The 19,805-nt window shown below is 38.4% G+C and overlaps 1 protein-coding gene across 3 annotated transcripts in view; it reads right to left on the bottom strand.

Moving 5' to 3' along the window:
* The window catches only part of rundc3b (RUN domain containing 3b), a 258,113-nt gene that overhangs the window by 117,556 nt on the left and 120,752 nt on the right, over window positions 1–19,805 (bottom strand). For all 3 annotated transcript variants that reach the window (XM_028817131.2, XM_028817132.2, XM_051936028.1), the window contains exons 2-3: window positions 7,410–7,525; window positions 5,555–5,688 (exon numbers count right to left, since the gene is read on the bottom strand). In XM_028817131.2, the coding sequence (XP_028672964.1) occupies window positions 5,555–5,688; window positions 7,410–7,525 (250 nt within the window). The remainder of the gene's footprint in view (window positions 1–5,554; window positions 5,689–7,409; window positions 7,526–19,805) is intronic.

Here is a 19,805-nt window from a genome sequence, read left to right as displayed (position 1 = left end):
TGGGAGGATCAAAGTGCACAACATTCAGGCACTCGGTCTCCGGATGCTGGATTTCCATGAGAAAAGCAGTGTTAACTACTGCACCGCCATGCCGCCTGCTTCTGAAGTCTAGACAGGGCATCAGCAACATCGAAAACAAACTCAAAAAGTCAAATAATAAAAAGTAGCAATGACACATACAGTAGCTGCATAAATTGTACATAGTTGTAATTTGTCCCTGCATTTTAAGTTCCAAAATAAAAAAGGATTGCTTGAAATGTTTTGAAGGTGCAATGAATGGCACACATGGGCTGACATCCCAGCCAGGGTTGAGCAGGGACCCATACCCTGCCAGGAGACCAGTGTAATGGAAGGAGCAGGGTGATGTTATCTGGTGAATATTTTCTCCCCCAATATGCTACATGGCAGCATCCCTGGGCTGTGCACCCACACAGATACCCACAGGACATGGAGACCCAGAGTACAGCCCTGTTGTGTTCCCATGGGTGCCGCCAGGGGGTACTGCAGGAGTTTACAATACTAACTATGTGGGACTATCATCTGACTAGGAAGAGCTTCCAACAGACCATGTCCTAGAACCAGAAATACTCGCAGGTCTGAGATAAAAGGAGCCACTCTGTTTCACCTCATTGACTCAGAGTTGGGAGGCAGTGGTCGACACTCCACTGCAGGTGGATCTGAGAGAACAGAGAATCTGTGCTTATTTTTGGTGTATTTTGGCTGGTACTTGTCTGGAAAAAGTGTTGAAGACAAATAAAATCTTTTATTTGAACCTGGAATTGTATTGGGTGATACTGTGTCTGCAATTTGAGGCTCAGTGGTGCCCCCTTGTGGTTACAAAGTAATATCTGTACTGTTGCTATTCAGTTACAACAACATCCATAGACAGTTTAGTCATTAAGTACTTTTCTTGCTGCAAAAAAATATTGAAAAATGGTCTTGTTATTTCACATAGTTGGGTCTTAATTTGTATTTTTCTCAACAGTTGCATATACTTCCTTTATGTTTCAAAAAGATTAAACATTTATACTTTGATAAATGTGAAAGAAAGGGCCAATGAAGCTTTCAGTATTGTTTTTGGCATGGCCACTAATGTAGAAGTACATAGTTACTTGTGTCATACAGTTTCATTCCTTTTAAATGTCACACCATTTTCTTTTTCACACAAAAACTGAATCTATATTTTAAAACTAAAAGGTGAAAGATTGTTATGTGTAGGACATTCTTTTCTAAACCTTGAAATTTCCCTTAGTAGCATATAGGTAAAAAGTCATGTTCTATGACAATACATTTTCTTCTTCCATGTCATTTGTAAAAAAATTATTTTTAAAATACAATTCATTGTTTCAGGTAAAAATGGTTAACTCAACTAAAAGTTGATTAAAAGAAAATATGTTTAAATCTGTTGATAGCAAGGTGAATTTACTTGGCAGCACCTTCACTGAAAAAACAGTCCAAGTGGAGAGATTTGAAAATATCAAACAAGACATTTCTGAGTGCCCAACTGACCAACCTAACATTTTTGTTGCTCTGTTATCTCATTTTCAAAAATGGCACAGTTGGGTCTGCTTCACATCCCGGCTGAGAAATCATGTTAAAGTGTAATTCACTTTCATGATGTGCATCACAAAACAAACTGAAAATCACTCTGTAGTGTAAAATGCATTTTGGAGTAATAATTCAAATCAGTTAGCATTATAAATGATGCATCTTTTGATAAAATCTGTTACTGCGGCCTGAAACTGTACTGAACGTATTTATGCGCCAAAATACTGAAAGAGCATATTGTTCAGGTTACCATTTCCATCTTCTCTTTTTTATACTTTATTGTAGGGTGTAGAGCAAACCTGAGTTCTTTTTAATATTAAACGGTAAAAAGTTGATATGCTTAAAATGTTCTTCCATGATGGAGATAGAGAACTGAAATCCCACCAGGTTTTACAAAATATCCATGAATCTACTACTAGAAGAAGTGTATTGCAATTCAGATTTGTGAAGATCTATAGTCCAAATTAAAACAGGAATCAACCCTGGATGGACCACCAGTAAGGCACACTGACAGTCCTCACACCAGCCCAGTTGTGAGATTCAAGCTAACCTAGATAAATATTACACTTTTGTAAATAGCTGCTATTTCAAGTGTCTCTGTCTTTCTGATTCTGATAATACAGTTCATATCCATATATCTACATACGATTCACTGAGGTTTATGGATGGCCCAAAATCTTTTTCTTGACCTTCCTTAATTTTTAAAGATAGCCTGGAGCTAATGAAGTCAAATTTTCATTAATGAATACCCCTCTGATGCCAGCCTGGCATTTTACAATGCACTGAGGAGATCTCCAACAGTACAAGCTGAGTCAACAGAGATTAAATATTCATTATTTACAATTGAATATTTAATAAGAGAATTAAGTTAATGCAACATTTCAAGTTGGAATAAATAACAGCACACATTGCCTTCATCAAAGCCCAGCAATGACCATCCCTGGTGTATGGCTTTAGGTCATATAACATAGTTGGGCAGAGCTACTCAATTACCAGTTCAGTTGGGCCACATCTTCAAACCATGAAATTTAGCTGGGCCAGACATTTTCAGAAGCTAGTAAGCAGCAGGTAATAACAAATTTTAAATCAACACAAATTAATGTATTTAAAAACAAGTAATGTTTGTTCATTGTTTCCCTTTTAAAATTGGTCACATCTGACACAGGCACATCAAAAAGTGCATAAAAAAACAATAAAAAGCTAGAATTCAACAGAACCTGAAGTAGTAGCAATACTTCTATTACACTTTTGAAATAAAAAAAACATTTTGGTCATATCTGACCTAGGCACATCTCAAAGTGCATAATAACAAAAAAGCGCACAGTATCAGCATTAACATTTGTTTCCCTTTTGAAATAAAACAAACATTGTGCTCACATTTGACCCAGGTACATCTCAAAGTGCATAAAATCAAAAAAGTGCACAGTATTAGCAATAACATTTGTTTCCCTTTTGAAATAAAATAATATAAATATATAAAACTAGGGGTCTTTGTTCCCTGCTCTCTTCGCTTGCCAACCCCCGGGCCTGCGCTACACGCTAGCCTCTTTGCGGTTCTGCTGCTCGCGTATGGAGATGCGGATGTACAATTTAAACAGATTTTATTTTCATGGGAATTGTTACATATGCATAATAGAACTAACTATTGTACATTACAGCGAGTAATTAACCATATTAAAAAATAGTAAAACGTAACAATTTGAAAGTAAATTATGTTTCATGTTGCGTTAGAGTTATTCGTTGAGTAATACGATTTTGTTCTGTTTGGCTTTGAAATTAACATGCAAATACTTTTTAAAATTACACTTTTACTGTAAAACTTCAGTAAAAACAATTTTATTAATTAAATTTTCATTAATATGGCATTGAATTTTGATTCTGTGTTTGGACTTTCATTGTGACAATGCAACGTACAACTGCCTGTGATTGAATTTTGTTTCTTTCTCTCTATTAAATAAAACAACTTTTTCGAATGTTTGGCTCAGAGATTTGTTAACTGTCTCTGCAAAAGCTATTCTAACAGGAAACTGTTAACGATTTAATACAAATGGCATATCAAGATCTCCTTTGTTGTCTAATGTTATCCGCTGAAGATTTACTACATTACCTTTCTTGGATACATCCTTCATTCTACAGTAATTTGTGTGGTGGAAGACCAGATGGTATTAATGGTTGTAGATATTCTTCAGGATATTGTAAGTTGCTGTTTTCATGTTCAGCACGATCTCCACCAACTGTCAGCATAGTCTATTGCTACGCATTTAACCAATAAACCAATCAACATTTTGTGGCATTAATTCGTTTGACTTCATTGTTTCTCTGTGCTAGGATTGCCCATGTACTCATTTTTTCTGTTCATAACCCTTCATGATGAAATTCTTCAGTAAGATTTGGACATAGTACGTCCTCTTTAATTGGGAACTTAAAGTGAGTAAAATGTTAAAATTTATAAGGGCTGAGACAGCTGGAATTGTGTCTGTCAAAAGCATTCACATGAATGAGAGGTGAGAGGACTGTGGGCATGGTTGAATATGGTTGAAAAGAGGGCGTGACATGAAAAAATCTCATGGCCAAAGTCTCGCAGGACTTGAAAAAATCTCTTCAAAAACGTCTCGTCGCAAGGATTTTTTTATATAATAGAGATATATACATCTATAATATAATATAAATAAAAGCCAGGCACATCACAAAGTGCATTCAGCAGAATAAAAAAGAACTATCAATGCTATCAAAGCTATCAGTGCACAAACCCATAACAAATAATAACAGCGACTAACACACATGAATACAACGTCTACTGCACACTGAGGGAACACAGGTTTGTTTTAAATAACGAAATGTGTGACTGGCAGTGCCTTTATTGTAAACAAAATGGTGGTGGTATGTGTATGTTGCGTTTGGATCGTTTGGATGAAGTCTGAGGTACTATGAAGATATATAGAGGCTGAGAGCCCTATTGCTACGTGTTTTGATTATTTGGTGAGACAATATAACATTTAAAATTTGAAAGTGACAAATCGTTAAGTATAATAACAGTAATTCTTTACATTTACATAGCGCTTTACACACTACTCAAAGCACTTTGCAAATTCCACTCAGGCATGACCCAGAACACGAACCCAGGATTTTGTTATTGTGAAGCAGCGACACTTCCATTATGCCCACCTGTGTAAGTGTACTGTACTGCATAATAATGTGCTTGATAGTTTAAAATCACACAGAATTTCCAAAATCAACGAATGTTAACTACAGGTTAATAATGACCTCTATATTCTACAAAAAACTTGTTATGTGGTCCCACAAAGCATTCAGTACTTAATTTGACTGAGTTTTAAAGAAAATTCTAAACTTTTTGCATGGTTTCATCAAATGCAGCCTTTCTAATTCGTTCTTTGCTTTGAGTGTCAATGGCTGATCGTTGTCCTTGTAACAGCCATGAATCTGAAGGATCGAGGAGTCTGAGTGGAGGAACAACCAATTGTATGATGAGAAGTGTGGAGACAGTGCTGGTCAGTAATGAGATTCTCATTGGAGTAACAATTAAATTAATTTGTGAAAACCCACATTCACACTCACTTGATGGTGCCGGAATACAATTAAGACTCAGCACAAAATTGATTATAGAAACATTTAGTATGTAGTCGATGCCATGACCAGCTGTTGTGGCCGAGGTGCTGGTAGTACTTTCACACACAAAAAAATTAAAAAAAAAATCACTGTAGCAAAGACTATTACCACCACTTCTAGACACACAACAACACACTGCATTGTGGGCTGAATGTTGCTAGGCTACGTGGAGTGTTGCATTTCCTGTAGAAATTTATGTAGGAATTTCTGAAGGTTCACAAAATGTGTTTTTCTCAGTTTTAATCTGTGTTTTAGGCAGTACCATGGGCTGGGCCACTCAGAGGTTTCTTTTGGGCCACCATTTGAATAGGCCAAATGGAGGTTTTGAAAAGACAACCAAACAGACATGATATAACAGATTAATAAAAAATATCCTTACCTTGGCCCTTGAGGAGCTGACATTTTCCATATTTTCTATACTGCTGATACAATTATGAGGCACCTTGTTACAAGCCACCCTGATGAAGTCCCAAAAACTGCGTGGGCTTTCATAGCCAAACCAATTGATCTGTCCTGGAGCAAAAACAACAGTACATGTAACTGTGGGAAGAGTTCTACATGACTTGGCTTCACAATCAACCCTCTCGGTCAGAAGCTGTTTCATTTTTTAAAACATGTACACAAGATTATCTAATCCACTGAATACAGTTTGCAGGAGGCTGCAGCCTGTCCCGGAAACACTAGTGCAGGGTAGGAGCCAACCCAGAACTGGGCATCAGGGCCCACTGAAACTCACATGGGGCCACTTCATGATCTCCAGTTAACTTGTCGCATGTGTCTTTGTGATGTGGTAAGAAACCTGCAATATCCAGAGATCCAGAGAATAACGCACATGGATACAAGAGGAATGTGTACTCTCCACAGAAGACTGAAAGGAGCATGGGATTCTAACCCTATTTGTTAAAAAAAATTATTTTTGGTTAAAAATACATTTACTTAATGCTACAATAATAAAAATAAACAGAAATGAAATATTTGCCAACTTATTTCCTTGAATTTGGAGTTAGGTGTACTGTATACTTCTCAGCATTCCTGCATTTTTAGACTTGCTTGCTGCTTTTGAGCAACAATCTTCAGAACACCTGCTTGTACAGGTAAAATCAAACTTTTCAGATGTATTAAGTATGAAAAAAAGGCTTGATGGATGTCAGTTTAAATGTTTGACTTTACAAAAGGCACACAAGGGGTACAAAGCCTTCCATGTTTTGGGTGTTTACGAAATCAAATGTTCTTTAAACACGGCATGTGTACAAGGCTATGTGACATCGTTTACAAACTGTGCTACTTCTCTCAAGCCCAAATTCAACGTGTTATGTGCTGCATGAGTAAATGTTATGGTGAGAATTTTAAAAAGCAAATTGTAAATAGGAGGAAGAAGTATATGTAAACCTCTCCTTTACATCTTTGTAGTATTAGGCAACTTCAGTTATTTGCTTTATTCCAGTTAATTCAACGTGTTATGTGCTGCATGAGTAAATGTTATGGTAAGAATGTTAAAAAGCAAATTGTATATAGGAGGAAGAAGTATATGTAAACCTCTCCTTTACATCTTTGTAGTATTAGGCAACTTCAGTTATTTGCTTTATTCCAGTTAATTCAATGTGTTATGTGCTGCATGAGTAAATGTTATGGTGAGAATGTTAAAAAGAAAATTGTATATAGGAGGAAGAAGTATATGTAAACCTCTCCTTTACATCTTTGTAGTATTAGGCAACTTCAGTAATTTGCTTAATTCCAGTTAAACTTGGATTGATAGTTTGCATGCAAAAGTGAGACTTGTTCAGCACAAATTTAAATCAAATGAAAATTAATTTGTCACATACAATTATACATAAAGTACAATGTGTAGTGAAATGCTTATTTGTTCAACTCAAATGACTGTGTCTTTAAGAAGAACATAAAAGGAAAAGAAAAATAAAGCATGACTTTATAAATATCAAAAATCATTAATAGAATTTTAATTATGTGATAAATAATAACAATTAACTTAATGTAAGAGTTAACAATAGGGCATCACGTAATTCTAACAGTTTCCTTACTCAGGAGCTGACGTACTGTGGACAGAAGCTCCTCAGTATCTCTGAGCTGAACTAGCATTTACCTGACTTCAGCACAGAAAAGAGGCCTTTGTTGTAATGGCTGGTATTATCGATAATTTTCTTTGTCCTGGTCTGACATTATTAAAGCTTTACTTTAGCAGAGAACTTAAAGTAATAAAAGAAAGATTGAACTACCTTTCAGTCGGTGTGTCAGAATCTGTTCTAATATCGATACAAAATTTGTGAATTCTGGAGACGAGTCGTCAATGGTGTCAAAACAGGAACGATCAATAAGTGTCTTCACCGAAAACCTAAAAAAAAAGGTAAAGTTTAGAAAATTTCAGTAGATCTGCAAACATTGTGTTCAATACCACAATCTCAAAGGCTACATGGTACTATCAACTTTTATCTTTTTTGGTTAACTGAACCACACTAGCAATGTATCTAATTGATCAGATGTGCTTATCTGGTTTATTGTGGATTTTCTGTAGAAAACAACTTTCCAATAGAAGAAAGAGTTTACATTACTAAATGCCCAGTAGTGTATGGCTTCAGATTTTTAAGACAACTAAAGACTGCACTCTACTATCATCAACATAGACGTCTCCTCTCTTATGTGACATAATTTCACATACATTCAATTCATCTGAACGCATTTTGATTCACTACCATTATGAATTTACTATCACCAGCCATACTGATGCAAAAACGTCCAACACACAGAAACACCAGGCAAGATGTTACAGAGACGGACAAAGGTTACAGAAAGATTAGTAAATCTGATGACCTGCTGGAAAAAAAAAACAGCAAACAAGACACAAGCAAAGTCTGCTATTTCAAACATCACACAAGGTAAATATTTCAAAGGAGGGCTGCCACTCTTATTCAATAATTTCTTAAAGTAGTCACCAACACCAAACAACTTAAAATGTCAAATTTAATACTGTCTGTATTTGTAAAGCAGCAAATGATAAGGAATACATCAATATATTGCTTACTTAAGTATTGAATCCCTGAGTCAATATGGTACTTTGCAGAAGCACCTTTGGGACCAAATACACCTGGGAGTATTTTGGGGTGTTTTGGTATAAATGTTTCAGATCTACATGTAAGGATGTCCTTAGGCTGTACTTTATAGTTTAGTCCAGTTGTATTGGAAGCCTTGGAGAACAGTGATTTTCAAGTATTTACACAATTCCTCAAAGCAGTTCACACTGTGTATTTTATGAGCCATGGAAGGGTGTCACATTTTGTTCTGAAGCCTCTAGACTAGTGCTACAGTTATATTTCTGTGCTAGTCCTGCTCCAAAGTCAATGCATGTCTTAGTCAATGGTCCCCTGAAGGGTCTGCCTGGATTTGCCTCTTTTCGGTGTTCACCTCATTTGACAACAAAGCCTTTCACTGAAAAGCATTCTCACATCATTAAGACACTACACTGCTCCTTCATGGTAGACTGCTGTAGTACAAGGGGTGTTTAGTTCATAGTAGGTACAGTTTTTTACATGATGGCCAAAACATAAATTTTTGGTTTCATGTGACCAGAACATTTCTTGTTACATGGTCATACAGTCTGCAACCTTGTTCATTCTGGGCATCTCATCATACATCATTTTCTAGGACTGGACTCTGTCTAATTACTCCACAGAAGTTGCTGGGCAGGCTCTTACACCTCAGTGGTTAAAACCTGGTGGTTCTGATAGAGCAGTCATTCCACCCCTGGATCTTCTCTCGACAAGATACTTCTTATAGTTGCACAGTTTGGTAGAACAGCCTTGTCCAACAAGAATCTGTGGGATCTTTATTCCTATCTCTTCTCTTTTTAACAAGTCTTCCTAACAATTGGCAAAATATATTTTATAGTTCTCGTCAAACCTATGCCTCCTCAATATATATTTTAGTAGCTGCATGTGGTCTTCGAGATAAAAAACAATCCGAAGACTCCCTAGCAGCTTCACTATATTTGTGAACTTGGAGAGGCGTCAGCTAACTCTTAAGAATTACCAAGAGCAGAGGACATGGACCCACCTGTGCTTGCTGCCCCACTGGCTTTCGTAAGAAGACACTGGTGATATCGTATCTCAGCCGTATTGCTGGTATATGAGACCTCAAGAAAACACTTCCAGGTAGACAATGTTTTTAGTGAACACTTCAAGCCTAGCCCTCTGTTGCTGAGGTGTTTCACTTGCATGTTGTTAAGTGCCAGCGTTTGCTTCATTTTAACTTTGTGTCTCTTCATCTGTGTCAATAGCACAATGCAATTTTTGAGCAGCGGTGTTTGCTGCACACAGGTCTTTCGTTGCGAGATGCATAAAAGTGCTGACAAAATCTGAAAGTGCATGCACACGCCATCTAGTGGCTGTGGTTGAGCATGAGCAGAGCAGACTGCTCCAAACATACACAGGTCTACTAATTTCCCAGATGGACTCCACTGAAATATTACTGTCACATTACATACAGGAAAATCATGGGCACTAAAAATCAACCTGCAGCATCAACTGCCAAAGAAATAAGTTGCTTAGTTTGGTTTAAAAGACTGGCACTCCATCCAGTTCCTCTCTTGAGCCTGATGTGGCCAGGATAGGCTGTCTCCTCTGTGACATTGAACTGAATTATGTATGTTTAAGAATAGAAGCTTCCCAGCATGCTAACTCACAAACAAAGAATGTTAAAAATCAGGTGAACCAATAACAACTGCAATGCCTTTTAGGAGACCCGCCACAATAATGGCATTCAAATAATGATAATAAAAATGTCACACAAAAAGGTGTGCATTATGCATGGAGTACATTTACAGTGCAGTTAAATAAAAATCTCATTGAATCCATTTGTTAATTCTCCTGAACACATTTCTGGCAAAATCCACCCCAGTGATCCAACTCCAATCTTTGCTTGCGTCTGGGTGACACTTAATCTCCATGGCTCTCGTCTTTAAAGCCATCTACAGTGACTCTCTGCTACTTCTCTCCTCTACCATTCACAGTAAGAACTCCATAACTTAAACCAGCATGCACCTTGCTTTCCAGTCCTGCTCCATCAACCACTGACTAGATTCTTCTATATAGCAAGCTCCCCTTTAAGCCCAATTCCAAATGATCTTCCCAAGATATACCAAGTTAGCTAGTCTGGTGGTCTCCAAAGCCAGCAAGATATCTGGGCTGAAGTCGGACTTCAAAAACATTAGTTAAACTGCCATCAAAGTGTTGCCCTGGTGACCTCTTGCATGATGTTAGCCACTTGACTCATTTGCTCCATTACTTGACGTCATGCAATATGTGGAGGTCTTGGATACTGTGGGGTGACGTGTAAAAAAAAATGTTATTGATAGTGGGCCTTGGTTATGTTACCAACCTTTGCTCAATACTTATCAGGACATTTTTATTCTACGATTTTAAATTACAGAATTGTAAATAAAATTTTCAATGTGCTTTTCCATTATAAAACAATCTATACAGAAAATATACCCAATTTTGGCTTAAAATTGCAGCACAATGAAAGGTTAATATAAGGAGTGAATGCTTTGTGAATGGAGTTTAAGTGAAACCTTCATTTTATATTTTGCCTGATTCAATCTGCAAGCTATCATTAAGGTCTGCGGCTTATCATTTATATGACATTAATTTGAACAATATAAATTACCTTGTTATTCCTCCTTTTTCAGTAATGTTCACAAAACTTTAGAAAAATATAACCTCTGAGCCATTTTATACAATGTGCAGTGAATATCATGGGTAGAAAGAATTCTGAGTGAATGCACCTTTGCTTTTAGTTACTCACAATCACACCAAAGCCATGAGTGTCTGATAAAAGTGAAATTGTGGCAATATTACAAAAGCATAAATAATGAAACTGATATTTTAACAAGCAGAAAGATTTTTTTTTAAAACTGGCTCAAGAAACCAAAAAAAAATGAGTAAGATATTTGAAAAGTATTCACAGCAAATGTGAAAACAAGCTGAAACTGAAAAAGTAATTTGTGAAACTGAAAGGCTGAAGAAAACCTGAAGCCTGGTCTCAGAGGACAAGAAAAAACACTTCTAAGTTAAAGGTCAGAATCAAACAAATGTGGAAATGTGAGAAGAATCACGTACGTGCTTGAGTACTTCGGCTCTTCTTGATACAGTCAGTCCTACCTGTCAACTCTCACATGGGTCCTCTATGCTTTTACTTTTAAGACCAATGAATGGCTTTTACTTCCTTCCCTAGGGTGGCACAGATGTACAGTGGCTAGCATGGTTGGTTTATGGATCCAGTGCTCTGAGTTTAAATACCAGCCTCAACCCTTATCAGCTCTATCCATGTCTGCATGGGTTTTTGCTCCAGATACTTAAGTTTTCCTCTTACGGGTTAATTTGGAATTATATGGTGGCCATGTGTGAATGTAAATGACTACCTAAATGGATCCTGCAAGGCTCCAGGTCCTCATCACTTGCTGGATTAAATGGGGTTTAAAATATTCTTTGCTATTTCAGCTCACTTTAGCTCATCAATATGTCAGAAAAACTCTAAACTGTACCTCTTATGTTGTCGACCTTTAAGGGAACCAGAAGCTGATGTGGACAATATGTTTTATATTACAGTGAACGTATACACTAACTACTAGAAAATGGGTAACATCAAGTATTTTATACAGTCAAAAAAGCTTAGTACAAATGTAGTGCTTGTATGTTGAGAGTGTAAATAAAATAAACTAAAAAAGTTCAATGTGCATAATATACTGAAGTACTGAATGAGCAAGCCCTATGGAGTTTGCATTGCAGAGACCTCCGCGAAATCACAGAAATGTTTGGGAACTTTGACAAGCTCCACAAAATGTATTGAGGTCAAGGGGAAGGAGGAATTGAACTAGTTTTAACTGGATTATAATTGTCATGTAAGTGTTTTTCAAGGTTAGGGATACAACTGCCAACTATATTGAATGGATTATTGTGACCAAAATGGTAACTTGAGCTGTGAGGCAGCAGTGCTAACCAATGTCCCACTGTGCCTCCTTCAGATTTAATTGAATTAAATATCAGAAAAATTGCTTACAGACAATGGCAGACAGGAAGTATGAATTCAGTTTGTTGCCTTTTTTCCTGACACTTTTGCATGTTCACTGACACTGCTTTCAAATAAGCACACCATTAATGCACATGAATTCTTCACTCCTTCCAGCTTACATCAACTTCACAGTTTTTTTGTTTGTTTGTTTGTTTTTGTTTTGCTTTTTAAGTCTCCCTGAGGACTAAGGAAGTATCTGCCAACTAGGCTGGATTGATTATTGTGGCCAGAAATGTGACCTGTGCTGCGAGGCAGCAGTGCTAACCACTGTGCTACCATGCCTTAAACAACAAAAGACACAAACAGACTGAATACCACAAACAAAATACAAGAAATAGTCACAAACAAGCAAAAAGTAAATAAAATATAGATCATTGCATTAACAGTGTTCCAATCTTGGGAAACACATTGGCTGTACCACGAAGCGGCAGTGTAGGACTGACTTTTTCCATTGCTTGAAGTCACTGTTCCAGACGCAGCTGGAACATATTTTTTGTTCCCCATCTATCTTTCAAGATGCTTTACACGTTTTTTTCTTCCATCAAAAGCATACAGTACTGTGCAAAAGATTTAGGCAGGTGTGAAAAAATGCTGTAAACAAAGAATGCTTTCAAAAATGCAAGTGTTAATCATTTATTTTCATCAATCAACAAAATGCAATGAATGAACAAAAGAGAAATCTAAATCAAATCAATATCTGGTGTGACCACCCTTTGCCTTCAAAACAGAATCAATTCTTCTAGGTACACTTGCACACAGTTTTTGAAGGAACTCGGCTGGTAGGTTGTTCCAAACATCTTGGAGAACTAACCACAGATTTTCTATGGATGTAGGCTTCCTCACATCCTTCTGTCTCTTCATGTACAGTAATCCCAGACACACTTGATGATGTTGAGATCAGGGCTCTGTGGGGGCCATACCATCACTTCCAGGACTTCTTGTTCTTCTTTACGCTGAAGATAGTTCTTAATGACTTTGGCTGTATGTTTGGGGTCGTTGTCCTGCTGCAGAATAAATTTGGGGCCAATCGTATGCCTCCCTGATGGTATTGCATGATGGATAAGTATCTGCCTGTACTTCTCAGCATTGAGAACACCATTAATCCTGACCAAATCTCCAACTCCATTTGCAGAAATGCAGCCCCAAATGTTCAAGGAACCTCCACCATGCTTCACTGTTGCCTGCAGACACTCATTATTGTACTGCTCTCCAGCCCTTCAACGAACAAACTGCCTCCTGCTACAGCCAAATATTTCAAATTTTGACTCATCAGTCCAGAGCACCTGCTGCCATTTTTCTGCACCCCAGCTCCTATGTTTTCATGCATACTTGAGTCGCTTGGCCTTGTTTCCACGTTGGAGGTATGGCTTTTTGGCTGCAACTCTTCCATGAAGACCACTTCTGGCCAGACTTCTCCAGACAGTAGATGGGTGTACCTGGGTCCCACTGGTTTCTGCCAGTTCTGAGCTGATGGCACTGCTGGACATCTTCCGATTTCTAAGGGTAATAAGCTTGATGTGTCTTTCATCTGCTGCACTAAGTTTCCTTGGCTGACCACTGCGTCTACGATCCTCAACGTTGCCCGTTTCTTTGTGCTTCTTCAAAAGAGCTTGAACAGCACATCTTGAAACCCCAGTCTGCTTTGAAATCTTTGTCTGGGAGAGACCTTGCTGATGCAGTAAAACTACCTTGTGTCTTGTTGCTGTGCTCAATCTTGCCATGACATAAAACTGTCTTCCACAACCTCACCTTGGCAGCAGAGTTTGGCTGTTCCTCACCCAGTTTTAAGCCTCCTACACAGCTGTTTCTGTTTCAGTTAATGACTGTGTTTCAACCTACGTGTGACATTGATGATCATTAGCACCTATCTGGTATAATTGGTTGATCATACACCTGACTAGAATCCTACAAAATCCCTGACTTTGTGCAAGTGTACCTATAAGAATTGATGCTGGTTTGAAGGCAAAAGGTAGTAACACCAAATATTGATTTGATTTAGATTTTTCTTTTGTTCGCTCACTTTGCATTTTGTAAATTGATAACAATAAACAATCATTATTTATATTTCTGAAAGCATTCTTTGTTTACAGCATTTTTTCACACCTGCCTAAAACTTTTGCACAGTACTGTATATCTTTTGTTATTTATATTTCTCAGCGTCTCCTATGCAATCTGATGAGGGGAACGAAAGTGGAAGGCTTCTTTTGACTCATAGTTGTGACACATGGTTAATTATATATGTGTAATTAGTTATGTGGCACAGAGATCAGGGTTCTATATACTGTATATATATCCAGTGGCAGTACTTATATTATTCTCATCATGGTCAGGTATGGTACTCCTCAAATGAAATTGCTGCAAGTTTTTTTTTTTTTTTTTTTTATTACCAAATGCATTTGGGGTGCAAATACAGCTGTAGTGCGGATCAGGTCATGTCATCACAGAAAGCAGACTGGGCAGCAATCTTACAGTACGCAGGTGTGAAAGTTCTGCACATAGCTGCTATACCTCTGTGATGTCAGGCTGATCTTGCAATGCATCATTGGGTGCAAGGAAAAAAAATGTTTGTCTAATCCAGCCATGTAGTGAATTTCCAGGGAAATATTTGGTCACGAGCAAATGCAGCATATTCACTGTGAAGAATGCTTTAGCGGATTTTGCCAATGTAGGACAGACTGACATTATCCATTTTACTATGGCTGGAACACAAGTCCTTGGCTTAAAAAGCCACTGCCAGACACTCTTAATGTCATCTAAAAAGCCTCTGTCATTCTAACAGGGCCTCTCTTCTAATGTAGCCTCTGCACCTTGCCACTAAAAGTAGACAAAAGACTCAAAAAAAGGTTTGGGGCAGCCACCCGTATAATATCCCCTGGCTGCAAAAGGGTAAATTGCTAGCACTGTTTCAATAATGGCTTTGTAAAATTGAACTAGAATTGACTGGGAAATATTTAATTTCAGGGCAGCACGGTGGCGCAGTGGTAGCGCTGCTGCCTCACAGTTAGGAGACCCGGGTTCGCTTCCCGGGTCCTCCCTGCATGGAGTTTGCATGTTCTCCCCGTGTCTGCGTGGGTTTCCTCCGGGTGCTCCGGTTTCCTCCCACAGTCCAAAGACATGCAGGTTAGGTGGATTGGCGATTCTATATTGTCCCTAGTGTGTGCTTGGTGTTTGTGTGTGTCCTGCGGTGGGTTGGCACCCTGCCCGGGATTGGTTCCTGCCTTGTGCCCTGTGTTGGCTGGGATTGGCTCCAGCAGACCCCCGTGACCCTGTGTTTGGATTCAGGGGGTTGGAAAATGGATGGATGGATTTGCTCAGAACGGAGTCCAAAACAGAACTGATCAACTATTTGTTAAATGGCGGTTTTAAAGGTCAAAACAGGATATGATGTCAAAAGGGCCGGATCCAGAAGGATCTTCCTCCATAGGCTTGGACCCGGACATCATTAAAAGCGCTGGAACTGGAAGGGTCCTCCTGCATGGGTTCGGGGCCAGAAGTGATGTCATCAAAGGGGCTGGTACAGGAAGTGACTTTGTCAGAAAGGTCAGAACCAGAGGTGACGTCATCATAAGGATCGGAAACGAAAGTGAAGTCGTCCGTGCCAGGCGGAATTTCCAGTGAACGGTCTGCAGGAAACTGAGAAAAAAGGTTAGCACCCTCCACCACCCCCTGGTCTGGCGTGGAATTATTCTCATTTACACCCTTTAGCTGCCTCCCATGCGCACATGTGTGACAACCTTAACTGATAAAATGATCAATCACAAGCCAAATGACATCATAGAGATGACTCTCCGAGGTACCATCTAGATAACCAAAATCAAACAAATAGTTATAAACTCAATGATTGGTAGCCTTAATAGGCAAAACATTGCTCCAATAGTCAACCAAAAAGGTTGGGTTTATATGTATCCCAGAAATCAATGACAAGATGTCTATCTATTCCTTTAAAAATCCTTTAAGCAAAATCATAATCTAAGGTCTGCTCTATGAAGTTCACTGGCCATAATTTTTGTTCCATACCTGGGATCCTGTAGCCTAGCACGTGGCCATTAAAAAAAGCTGCAGCAATCCCTTTTACTCCAAAGAACAACTGTACCAGACTGAAAGGGTGGTAGGCTTGTCTGTATTGGAATTGGACGAGAGTGCATTTAGTCCAAACCTTGCTGAAGAATAGGAAGAGCACAAGCAGAGACACCATATGTAAAAGCTGAGTTTGCATACTAACAACAGAAGCTGACTGATTGATCACCAGTCGTCTAGCACACGTAACTTTGCTAGGCACTGAGGACACTGAATGTAAAAACCTTGAAGAGAAAACTGAAGTACCCCCCACAAGCAGAAGGTGCAACCAAGGATGAGGAGGAGGAGGAGACCTTCAGAACAAAGAAAGAAAAAGCACATGTGAAGATCTTTCCATGTGCTGGACCAGGAAGGGAATAAAGCATTGCCTACACCAGACGATACGTACACCTACTTTGATTCACAGAATTATTAATTGTAATCTAATAGTTAGGATAAAACCAACAAAAGTATTATGGCATTAGTTTCACTGTAAATGAAAGGTAATAAGCTTTTGAAGGATAAGTTCAAGCCATTATAAGTTTTTGCCTAAATCCAGTAGGAAAGTTCAGAGCAGCACATACGCATACACACAGAGAAACAGGGTGATGGCGGGGCTGGGAGTATCCAGAATAGGCTAACTTTGAGCAAATGACAACCCCAGTGCAGGCACACAAAGCTTAATACCTAGCTAAAGAAATAATCCATTTTAACCTCATGAATTGAAAGACAGGTCCTATCTAAGCCAGGAGATAATTTCATATTTAGTGGTTTGTTAATTTTCTTTCTATATCTATATACCCCTCTCTTTCTCTCTCTCTCTCTCTCTCTCTAATATATATATTATATATATATATATATATATATATATATATATATATATATATATATATATATATATATATACACACACTAGGGGGCTTTGCCCCCTGCTCGCTTTGCTCGCCATCCCCCCAGCCTGTGCTATGCACCAGCCACTTTGTGTCTCTGCCGCTCGCCTATTTGGATTTCTCTTTCACCAAACAACAAATATTTTAATTCTCATGGATACGCCTCTTCATTGGGAAAAAACACTACTTTTCCCTGATGGCAACACAAATTAGACGATCTACAAATCTCCAACTTAAAGTTTAAATACAAACAATATATTCAATCTCTTTTCGTTGTTCTATTATTTCAGCAAGTAATAATTTCCATTTGTTTGTACTAATGCAATCTTTACTATCATTTTTTTGACACTTTCAAATTTTAGTACTTTCATTATCTCTAACCTGCTCTGCATGTGTATCATGCCAACGTTTTTGAATTCTTTACGATGTTCTACTTTGTCATCTCCTCTTTGTCTTTTATTTCTGGCCCTGGGCATGGTTAAATCTCTTGGCACAAAGTCTCGTCTTGCAGGACTTGAAAGTATCTCTCTGAAAAAGTCACGTCTCGTCCCAGGCTCATCCAAGGATTTTTATATATATATATATATATATATATATACACACATGCACTGTATATATAGAGTGAACCAAAGGGGGTTCCCCTAATACAACCGCACAGACAAAAGTCTGAAAACGTAAGGTTTATTATTCACAATTAACCTTACAAAAGGCTTCTTTATCCATATAAACCACCACAATTATAAATTCTTCTTCTTCTCCCTCTCTTGCTTTTCCTCCACTTCTCCCAGGCGAGTGTTGCCTCTCTCCTTTCCTGGCTCTAACTCCCTTGGACATGGCAGAGTGTCTACTTTTATCTTTGACCTGAGAGAACTTTCTGTGCCAGTGCATAGCCCAAATTAAATACCTCGAGGTCGATTGGAAGTCTTGTACAATAGGGATTACCAATCCCAACAGTTGCCTCTGGTGGACCTCACGGAACCCAACCAGGAATCACAGGACTACAGTTCTCATTATGCCTTGCAGGTATCCACATGGGAGTCCTGGGGCCTCATGTATAACGCCGTGCGTAGAACTCACACTATAACATGGCATAAGCACAAAAGCGGGATTGTGCGTACGCACAGAAAAATCCAGATGCAGGAATCTGTGCGCACGCATACTTTCACGTTCTTCCACTACATAAATCCCGACCCGCATGAAAAGTAACACACGTGCACGCGCCTTCTGTCCTGCCCCATCTCCTCCCAGAATTACGCCTCTTTGAATATGCAAACCAATATAAATAGCCTTCTGTGACAAGACAATGGGAAAAGCACAGGGGAAAATATAAGAATTTCAGCGAATACCAAGTGGAGGCAAAGGAAAAACGTACTATTTGTTGGTCTAAACAGTGGTGTAATCAACAAAAGAAAGTTGATCGAGTGACAGTGTCTGAAAAACTCGAAAGATCAAATTCACAAAGTCGCACAGTGCCCGAAATAAAAAAGAAATCACATATCAAAGTCGCCGTGAAAAGGCAAGTCGTAGCCCACCGTCTGAGTGTCATATGAAAGCTTATTAGGGTACAAACAAAAAACATAGGCACACAGTGGGAAAAAAGCACGAAATGTCAACTTTAATCTCGAAATTTCCACTTTAATCACGTAGTTTATTTTGCCATTAAAGTAGAACATCATAAACTTCATCTTAAAATCGTTTATTTTACTAGTTTCTCAAGTAGCATGTTAAATGCTTTTTTCTGTGTTTGATCTTCTATGTGCTCTATGTGTGTGAATCACTACGTGCTTCCGTTCTTTCTCTTTCTCCGACAGGACACAGAATGCATTACATTCGAGATATTACAGCTCTCTGAATAATTAAAATACTGAGATGTATACGTGATATCATTTTCATGATGATAGGAATGAAAGCATGTTATTAAACATGGGAACACGGTGGCGTAGTGATTGTTCATATCTCACGCAAGAGGCTTGCTGCACCATGTGCGACCTTCGATGAAATAATTTATTACAGAAGTTCTGTCTCTTTCAAACGTACTAACCTCCAATTCCTGTCCATACTTTTCTTTCTCCAATCGCCACACAATCAGCTCTGTAATAGACGTTAAGCCATTTGTAAGCTTAGAACGGCGATTCTTCAAAACTTTTAAGGAACATTGAAATATCTTCGTAGTACATGTTTAATTATTCTATTCGTCTATCCTTCCAGTGTCACGTCAGCACCAGCAAGAATACAGCGCAAGGCAGGAGCTATCCTTGAACTAGCTATACGCTGCGGCACCGTGTCCTCACATGTTTAATTATTAACAATACAGATTATTTAAATGAAGTTAAAAGTTTTATCTGTATACTATAAGCAACATATTTTGCTGCATTTCATCTTAAAAATGATATTGTCATCATACGCGCTTTATAAAGTAGCGCAGGTTGTGCAATATTATAACTGTAGTGTAAGTTTACAGTGAGGTGATTGTACTTATAAGTATACACAGTTCTACAAGGAGCACTTGATGGACTGATTGAGTGCGTTTAGAGTTCTTGGGATGAAACTGTTTCTGAAACGCGAGGTCCGTACAGGAAAGGCTTTGACGCTTTTTGCCGTGGT

This window comes from Erpetoichthys calabaricus, chromosome 13 (assembly GCF_900747795.2).
Source record: "Erpetoichthys calabaricus chromosome 13, fErpCal1.3, whole genome shotgun sequence".
Taxonomy (NCBI): domain Eukaryota; kingdom Metazoa; phylum Chordata; class Cladistia; order Polypteriformes; family Polypteridae; genus Erpetoichthys; species Erpetoichthys calabaricus.
Note: the sequence above shows the minus strand (reverse complement) of the source record. Positions and strands in the feature narration are given on the sequence as shown.